Source organism: Pestalotiopsis fici, assembly GCF_000516985.1.
Source record: "Pestalotiopsis fici W106-1 unplaced genomic scaffold PFICI_Scf_5, whole genome shotgun sequence".
Lineage (NCBI taxonomy): Eukaryota > Fungi > Ascomycota > Sordariomycetes > Amphisphaeriales > Sporocadaceae > Pestalotiopsis > Pestalotiopsis fici.
Window position 1 is genome coordinate 3,002,103 of NW_006917095.1, and position 10,126 is coordinate 3,012,228.

The 10,126-nt window shown below is 49.6% G+C and overlaps 1 protein-coding gene across 1 annotated transcript; it reads left to right on the forward strand.

The window, feature by feature from the left end:
- Positions 1–1,972: 1,972 nt before the first annotated feature.
- PFICI_08211 (uncharacterized protein) lies at positions 1,973–3,764 on the forward strand (the record flags this gene model as incomplete). Its single annotated transcript, XM_007836792.1, has 3 exons — positions 1,973–2,800; positions 2,858–2,911; positions 2,964–3,764. The coding sequence occupies 3 exons, from the start codon at positions 1,973–1,975 to the stop codon at positions 3,762–3,764; spliced, it is 1,683 nt and encodes a 560-aa protein (XP_007834983.1).
- Positions 3,765–10,126: the final 6,362 nt, after the last annotated feature.

Here is a 10,126-nt window from a genome sequence, read left to right on the forward strand (position 1 = left end):
CGGCTTGGGCCTGCCGCCTGCCTTTGGCTGTCCGTTCGAAACATGACCTGTAGTAGACACGACTGCCTAAGCCACGGGGCAGGCTAAGGCGGAAAGGTCTGGAGGGAGTCAATAGTCTAGTGTTGTGTAGACCACCACCTCATTAGACGTATCGCACCTCTCTCTGGGTTAGTCAACATGGTGAGTTTTGAGTGGGAAAGGAAACAGGTCATAAGCATTGGATCTCTTGCCCAAAGAGGCACTGTTCGATCTAGAGTACCAGTCGACCGATTTCACCTGGCTAGGCGATCCAGGTCTCGATCTACAAATTGAAATCGAACAGGACCCTTTCCACTTGCGCGGTAAAGGTACTGCCCAGCCCAGCCCCAGACCCTTGACATGGGCCAAGACAGGCTACACGCGGAACCGAGCAGTTGAAGACGAGTGGGGAGGGGAGAGGGGGAAGGAGAGGAAGGGAAAGAAGAAAAGCCATACATGGTAGGGTAATAGACGTGCATGGCTACTACTGCCTGCCCACTGCTGCTATAGCTACTACTACTATTTTGTACATTACATGACTACGAGAGGCGCCGACTGGGGGTGTCTCTATAGCCCGAGCTGCTCGACCGGGGTGGAGGGGCACCCATGTCTTACCGTGCCGACCCATGCCAGCAGCCCATCTCTATGCGACCCCACCACTCGCAAGCATGTATGGATGGATGGATGTATGCTCAAGATTGACTTCCTGGACCCTAATGGATACATACGCAAAAGCCTTGAACCTCTCGATCGCGGTCATACAATCGGTAGGTGGATGGGTACGTACTGAGTAGGTAGTCGAGCGTAGCGTAGTCTATCCCAAGCCACCCTATGTAATCCCTGCGTCTCTCCCGCGGATGGGCCAAGGGACATAGATACATGGTCTTTGGCGTTGGTCTTTTTCCTAGTACAGCCGTGTCTGTCTGTCATTTTGTAGAGGCAAGTAGAGCAAGAGCGCCAGCACATACACATACACACACACGCACCACCACAGCCGTGACTCGGTTGCCTTCTCGTGCCTTGATCTCAGGTGGCAGTTTGCACAAGTCGAGACCGAATTATCTCAGGTAGCTAGCTGGCTCTTGGAAAATTTGATAAACTTGGAACGGAATTTCCATCCAAAAGCGAGTCCACGAACTACAAAAAAAAGTTGAGCGAACCTAGTTATATTGCTCTTGCTGCCGGCTCCTGCAGGTCCTCTGTCCCGAGCCTGCCACTAGGCCTCTCTGCCGTATTCGTCTAAGTCTGTCTCGACCTGTCACTCAACGTAATGGCTTGTCGACTTCAAGCCTCACTTCGAAATATTTTTGCTCCAGCCGGCATCCCAGAGGAGAGATTGAGTACGTACAGTCCAGCCCACCCCCCCTAGTACACACACCAACCCCGGTCCATCCAGACACAGTAACATGTGAGCTATGGGGCGGCCACCTACTATTACCTCGACAGGCATCATGGCTCAGAGACATGGCCACAGGTACCTGTGAGTGTGTATACTTGTACCTAGACTACCGAGCCTCTCCTCCTATGATCTTCCGGGACGGGGTCCAATTGGCTAGCAAGGCACAACCCGGAAGCTCAACTTCACGAGAAACCGTATATACATATCTCTGTCCCTCCCCCAAGAGTTGCTTCCTCTTGATTCACTCGGGTCACCAACTTACTGATCAACCGTCAAGTACGATCTGAAGAACTCTCCTTTTTCCTTTTTTACAAACCGGTGGTATTTTGCTTTTATTGTCACTCTTACTCGTTTGCCCTCCTCAACTCCCCTCCGTCCCATCAGAGACGACAACGCAACGCAACCCGTCTCATCCATCAACAATAACAACAACAATAACAGTCACCATACATCCCTAGCACACACGGAAGCAAGCACAGATTCTTTTTCTCACAAAAAGATTACTAGTGCTAAGACTTGATCACACTTGCCAACCAGACAAGGCTGAAAGTCAAGATGACGCAGCATCCTCCATCTGCAAACTGGGACCACAGGTGGCACGGTCAGTACCAGCAACAACAAAATCCACAATACTCCAACATGGACACTTCTTCCATGATGCCTTTTGATCCCAGGGTGCCATCGTCGGCTCCTATTCAACCGCACCACGAGTCCCAATATGCTATTGGAACTACTTACCCCATGGCCTCCATCCCAAGCATGGCACCTCACACTGCCTTTGGCGTCAACTCCTACGCACCAGCATCGCCAACGTCCATGGTGATGCCATTCCGTCAATATGGTGACGAAAGACCATCCATGAGTGAGACCCCCTCCAATGGTGTGTCTTATCAGCACAGGGATGCGCAACAGGTGTACCGGCGAAACTATGTGGCCAGTCCTCCCATCAAGCGGGATCCTGGGCCACCAGCTCAGCTCCCACTTCCAACAACAGCAGCTCCTCCAGCGGCACCAGCACCGAAGCCATTGACGGACGAAGCCGGGGCCAAGCCGTACCAGAACAAGACCCTCATTGATGAAATGATGAGGGTGATCCAGGCTCAGGAGAGTGACAGCGAGGAGGCCGAGGAGGAAGAAGAGGAAGAAGACCTTGAAGAGGAGGAAGAGGAAGAAGAGGAGTCCAAGCCTGCCTTGAACTCGCCGCCAGGTAGCAGGAGGGGATCGAGATGCAACAGCCCCCGAGGTACCAGGGCCAAGCAGCGCCGAAACAGCAAGCAGAGCAAGGAGAAGCGCAGATGCCCTTGGGAAGGTTGCAGGCAGACTTTCAACCAAGGCACTCACATGAAGATCCATATGCGAAAGCATACGGGCGAGAAGCCATACGTGAGTTGATCCTTCTCGCTGATAACCATAATCCAGTAACTAACATGGAATTTACAGGCTTGCTCCTGGCAGGGCTGCAAGTGGACCTTTTCGCAGCATGGCAATCTCAAGGTCAGTCTTTTTGGATACGATATCGCTGACCTGGTTGCTAACCCGGCGGCAGACTCACTACCGCAGGCACACTGGAGATAAGCCCTTCAAGTGTGATCAATGCCCACGAGAGTTTGCACAAAAGGGTAATCTGAGGGCCCACCTCTCGGTCCATGACACCACCAAAAGGTTCCATTGCCTGATTGATGACTGCAACAAGCCCTTCACCCAGCGAGGCAACCTGAAAAATCACCAGAATAAGTTCCACAAGGAGGCTGTCATGAAGTACATGACCCTCTTTGCCGAACATTCTCTGGAGAGCATCAAGGACGAAAAGGACCGGAAACTTTTTGTCCATTTCAAAGAAATTTACAAAAACATGAACCGAGGCATCAAGGGCCGCGGAGTTGGCCGCACGATCCAGCAAAAGAAGTCCACGACTGGTAACGCACAGGGTCAGGCCCTGCACGACGTGCCAATGTACCCGGTGCAGCAACACACGCCGCCCATTGAGCACTCGATGCCGCACCAGTTTTCCCAGCTGCCTCCATCGTACCCCCCTCAGGCCCAAGCCCAGCACCAGCATCAGCATCACCAGCACCACCAGCAGTCTCACCACCAACATGTTCACGGCCTACCACCCCCGACCTGGCAGGGCTACCCCGTGGCCACAGCCGCAGGTGCTCCTTCGCGGCCCGACGGTTCCCACTACGTGATGCCTTCCGCCCGCGCACACTACGATGTGTATGACATGGAGCACGAGAACATGTCAAGCGGTGGCTCAAGCGCCGGTACAGCAATCCACACACCTGCTTCTTCAGTGTACGAGGAGGACCACGGCCGGGCTCTGACATTCCGAGAGCGCATGTACTAGAAGCAAGCTGCCACGACACATACACGACATACAGTCTGTGTGCTGTACATGATGAACGACCAAACGAATGACAAGTTTTTCTTTTGATTTCACGAAGTCTCTACGATCCTACTTCCATACCTTTTACGAAACGACAGACGCTCTGCAGCTCACGAAGCCAAAGGAACGAATTGAGGTACCAGAATGAACCCACAGGTCCTCAGATGTGCCATATATCTGCCAATCATCTTTTTTCTCATCTCTTTTTTCGATATTGTCTCATACAACGTTGGCTGTTTGCAATTTTCAACACAAAAGTTTTACTCGGCTATAAACGACACTATACATTGGATGGGTCGGCACTCTCGTCTTTACTCCGTTTTTCCTTGGCACCTAAACAACCATCAAAACCAAGAAAAAAAAATGTTTTTCTTTCATCATCAGCGGAGAGAGACCAAAAAAGCAAAATTATTTTGAAAACGGGGGCGGCTATCGTCGATGCATTTTAACTGGAGCGATACGAGCACGTGTCTCCGTCAAAGGGGGGCAGCCAGTCCGGTGGGCGGATATGGACACTCTCCAGTCGGAACTCGAAGCCGGCGGAATTCTTTTTTCTCTCTTTCCATTTGCGATAACAGAGATGCTTGCGTCTCTTGTGTGAGTGGTTGGAGTCATTGGCAAATCTACTTTGGGAAGGCTGTCTGAACACTCAATTCCTTGTCTGTTTTTCTTCTTTTGCTTGCACGTTTTTCTTTTTTCTTTTGAAGGGTTCTCTGTCAACCTGATGCCCGCTAATGTCTGTTTTTCCTCCTTACTCAATCAGTGATGGTCCTGCCGGATCGGTCCGCATTGTCCCTTCTTTGCTTATTGTCTGTTTTTTTGCTTTTTTCCACATCTTGGGGGGTTTCTTCTCCAACCCACCCTGGTCTTTTTGGTCTGATCTCATCGGGATCTCCAAAGTGTGCATGTATCGTACTTCTTTTTTTTTTCCTCCCAATTTTCAATTTCCTTTATTTCCAAACATCCGGTTTCGTCATCTGCAGCCCTTGTGGCCCAACTCTCCCTCGAACGCAAGGGAGAGATGGCATGGAACAAGAAAAGGGTTTGCAATACTTTTGACAACCACGAGAGGATGTTTACTGCAGATGCTGGGCTGTTTGCTACGCGCCGGGCGTGGAATGCCAACCAACCCACTGAAAGCACCCTGCAGATCAAACAGGAGAAGATGCAAGCCATCCGAAAGGAGAGAAAACAAAAAAGTGAGAACCTCGGGTTTCATGGTCAATGGACACATTTGGCAAGGGTGATCGAGCCAAGAGGATACGCGCAACGATTGGGAGGGAAATCAACTGGGAACCATCAGGAGCTTAGGAATATTGGGAACTATATTTGCAATAAGAGCGGGCATCTCTGGGACAAGACAAAACATTTGGGGCGGCGGCTTTTTGATTTGCAAATACTACATCCATTACAGCGGGAAAGATACCAAGCGTGTCAGGGTTTTTAGACCCTTTGTTCATTGGGAACGGAAAGATACCAAACTCGAAAGAGGGTTTTCCTTTTTTTTACTACATCAATAGGTTCAGGGTGTTGAGAGTAATTAGCATTCGTAACATTAGCACAGCAAGCAAGCAATGCAATCAAACATTGAAAGCGACCATGAACTGTATCTCTCGTCTCTTGTGTCTTTGAGTGATCAATCTAACCAAGTAATGACGTGTGGGTAGAGCTTTCAGTAGAAGTTGTAGCATGTGGTTGCATCTACATATCCCTGTGCAAGTGTCTGCTTGTATGTGTGTGTGCCATTATTATCACCAGAGGGTTGCAAATCTTTGCAGACGGGTGCTATTCTCATTCTCCATGATTTTCCCTTGGGTATTTGCCATGTCTACATACCTTACAAGCATGGATAACAAAGATACCCTACGTGCAAAAATGCCATGTCAAGATTTCCATATTATTCCAAGGATGTGGAGGAGAAACGGGGGGTGCGTGGTGAAAGAGACACGAGAGAGCCCTGTCAAGCCCTGTTGTCGACTTTTTGGCATATCTTCAATCTCTTCTCAACTAGGGTTATTCAAAACGTCCGACCCTGGTCTCGCTTCCGAGTTTTCTATACCCTCCCAAATCTCCAAGCCAGCCAAGGGCAAGAGGGAGGGAAGGGTAAAAAAAAAAAAAAAAAAAAAAAGTCAATGCGAGTGGATGAGCCGATCCTGGTTCCGGCATATAACGTGCGTCATCCATTTCTTGACAGTCTTTTTCGTTTTCTTTTCTTTTCTTTTATTTTCTTCTTTCTTTCCATGTGGGATAACCACCAGCCCCAACTTACTAGACGTCGGCGAATGACAATAAAGATTTCCCCTTGATCACGGAAAAGAGGATATGCCACCATGAGAGAGAGAGAGAGAAGAGAGGGGGCGCCTTAGCAAGGGGACTGACTAAACAGGGTAGCCGACGCCGTGGGGGTGGATCATTGGGAAATCGTTCGTTTGCGATCCAGAACCTCCCCCCCCCCAAAAAAAAAAGAGATGCAGGGTTTTTTCCCCCCTCAACTTAATCACTAAGCGTCAAGCACCCCCAAAAATGAATCCCAGAAACGGGAACAGCCGGGGACGGGGAAGTAAGGGAAAAAAAAAAAACATCAAGTAAAAATGGGACTTTTTTTTCCTCCTCATGTCAGGGGTGATGGCTGCCCGGGCGATACGCAAGCATCGTCAGGGAACATAGCTCGGAGAGAACATTTGACACCACCACATGGACATGAGGTGTATACTAGAGTGGCAGGAATACCACTTTGACAACCTACGCGACAACAAGCAAAAAAAGACAACAAGGGTTTTCTTTGAACACTCTTGTCCAGAGAAACAAATACGCACCACACGTTGAGAGAGAATCCCCAGTGGCCCACAAACAACCGATTATGGGAGGGGACTACTACACACTTCCCATTCTACTACCACCGTGTGCTACCACATCACCAAGCATTGGCCCCTCCGCCCCGTCTTCCCCGGAAGCACAAGCCATGAAATTCGAAAGGGAAGGGTGTGAAGGGGACTCCATAAAATTCTTTTCCTTCTCTACTTCTTTTTTCCCCCATCGATCTCACAAGATGGAGCAAGTTGAAAAAGTGACAGGTAAAAAGAAGCTATTCCAAGTATCGACTAGAATGTGGTAGAGATGCGGTTTCGCTGGGAAAAAAGAGATTGAGTTAAAGCAAGAGCGGCAAGAGAAGATCTAGAAGACCGCAACACACAGCTTCCAGCCCTTTTTCTTCTTTCTTTCTCCCCCCTTCCTTGTCGAGTTCGAGTAAACGCCACGACCGAGTTGAGCCACACACACACAGACATGCAGACATACATTCATTAATCTCTACCATGTACACATTGTACAATAACCCCTTGCTCTCAAGCCCCCGCCTCTCCCCCCATCAACCCATGTTGTCTACCGAAATGTCAATGTCACGACAGGGCTGGAAGAGAAGGACGGGGGATAGGGAATAATGCGTCCGGACTGTGGTCCGCGACCAGTGAGATATAACGGATTTTTGCTTTTATTTCCTAATATATCCCTTTTTGTTTTTTGTCCCTCATGGCTAGGACCTCTTTTTCTTACCCTGTTTTTGATAAATCTGTATACATGCCGCTCCCCAAAAAAAGATCGAACGACTTTTTCCGGCTTCATGATTCATCATCATGGCGTCTTGTGTGGAATCACATTCTTTTGCGGGATAGCCAGAGCTTGGCAAGTGACCCATAGTCTAGATGGTAAAGATAACGAAAAAAGAGTGTGGGGTTTTGTTCCAAAAAAAAAAAAAAAAAAGGACCCGGCTTGACGGGGAAATAATCTAACCCGAGCCGCCTTGATATGGGGGTTCATGAATAAGAGGTTGTATATTACTACTATAATTCACTATGTGGCATTAAACTTTGTGTGTTTCCCATAAAACAGGTCCAAGTAGGATTTATAGCATCCATGTAAGATTATATTTAGCATCATTTATTGTGGCTTGACCTATTTTTTTTTTTAAAAGAAGAGCGACTCGCAAGGGGTGGAAGGGGGGTTTGTTCAGTTGAACTTAAAAGGATCATGACAAAGACAAGATCTTACCTTTGGCTGAACCTTAGGTAAGGCAACCAACCATTGTACTACCTTCTAAATCATTCAAGAGTGATTAAAACATGGTAGTTGTATCGTTCAGATCGTCTAGTCTTGCAAACTACCCCCCCCCCGCCCTCCCCAGAAGCGCGGACGAACTAATGCCCCATATGCATCTCGGGAGGTCTATCGCCCATTCTACTATAGCGCATCTCTTGGGCGTGGCATTCCACCCCCCGATCTGCGCGGGCAGGGCCAGGGTAGGGGAGACAGGGCCTGAATAGCCGGGTTACCGGGGCGCGCCCAGGGAATTATTTTTTCTCTTTCCTTTAGAGTCTCTATTCCCTTGAGGAAAGAATATGCCCCCCTCCCCCAACCCCGGCAAGCGTTTGCAAAAAATCTTGGTATCTTTTTTCTCTCTTTCATTCTTCACGCCCCCTCCATCCCAACTTGCCCCCTGCTTGAACCTAGTTATATGAAATTGGGACGGGACGGTACGACGGATCTGATGCAAAGCGACTATAGACGTACACAATTGTGGACAAGGGCCATGTAATGTAAGTAGGGCAAAAGGCAGGGCAAAGGCACATTGGCGCATGGCGCAGAATTATTCCCCTTCCCTTGCCTTTCCCCTCCATCTCCCCGTTCAACATTAAAAAAAAAAAATGATTACCGTATAGTTGGGTGTAGCCGAGAACCTTGCGCTCTTCCCGTTACCACCAAGCCGGTCGACTAAACCAGATCAGGCCAGACACCGCCCAGATCTCCAAGGAAGTATCCGACTAATGCACGTGTTATCCTCTGCGGTATAGTCGATCCAGCTGTCTCTCATGACTTGCAGTAGTAGACAGGTCGTAGGCTCGGGTATGATTTCCTGATTTCTCAGATGGGCTGAAGAAAAAAAAAAAAGAGTGAGAAAATGCGAAGCAGGTAGCCAAGTCTCGCAGCCACACTCACGGCAAACCATCCATTCCACAAATCGTCAATCAGTCTCTTGACATCTGTCTGTCTGAGCTGTACGAGGAAGTTCTTGCGCTGCTGATGCATGGATCGAACTGATGGCTACATTCGCGGCCGGTCAGGCAAGGTGGGCGAATTGCCGCGATGCAGCCCAGGGGGGGTGTTTGTCCCAACCGGGGGCCAGGGCGCGTTTGTGCAACCATCCTCACGCAAGCTTTTGCTCATATCACATCAAAAGTACGATACTCCTCGAGAAATGCTCTATGTCAGTCAACAGTATGTTTGATGACAGGATGTGCATCTCCTCACACGTCGATCTGGAGCCCAGCCATGCCCGGCGAACGAGTTTTTGCCAGCTGCCTGCCTCGCAGACCTCACCGCCGCCCCCTGCAACATGCCAAATCGAGGAACCGATGAACGATGCACGTGATTCATCATTGGTCAGTGTGGGATAGAGCATAAGTGCAACGCTTTCAGTATGCAAATTCCACAATCATACATTATTCACCGCCATATGCGAATGTCGCTCATGACCCGTCGCCTTGCCAATGATTGCAAGTCAAGGTCTTCTGCCAGCGACTACCTGCATGCGTCGTCTGTGCGAAAGGGAATCTGGATCTGTGGGGCACCCGTTCTTATTCAAACTCGATCGCTACCGGGGTAGAAAGATTGCTGCTCATCGCGCAGTCAAACCTCCCCTACCTAGTGATTTAGTAAGGGTGTCGTGCGAAACCGTCTCGATAGCCGAAGCATGCGATTGTACGAATGGCACAAGGGTCTGTAGACTGCCGCACTGCCGGATTGAGAAGCGGCTTGGGAGAGACATTTGAAGCGCGGCACGTCATGAAATATGACACTGAAAAAAAAGAACGGGTTCCATCTTCCTGCGTTGCCACAAACGGCGCTCGCCCAGGCAATAGTAGACGATATGGAGGGTCGTGTTTCACATACGGCAGTCATTGAGCCTGCCGCGCGACTCCGCATGACCACCATTGAAAAGGCCGAGTTTCGCCTATTGCTGATTTTAGCTGAGCTGAGCGAGCATGTCTCAATCTAGGCTCAGTTGCTGATGGCGGCAATACTTGACAAGCGCCAGGCAAGCGTAATCGGATTGAATCAATCACTCGATTATGCAGGCAGTAGACTACTGCTGCTGCTGGCCCATGTTTGCCCTCTTCTCGCTCTCTCCATCGCTCTGGTGACCTTTAACCCCCATGCAACGTGGAGACGAACAGGATATTGTCACCACTCTGAATCTCATAGGCTTCCTCGCCCTCCAGCTCCCAATCGGCGTCATTGATCAAGACCAGGATTCCCGGGCGCCTGGA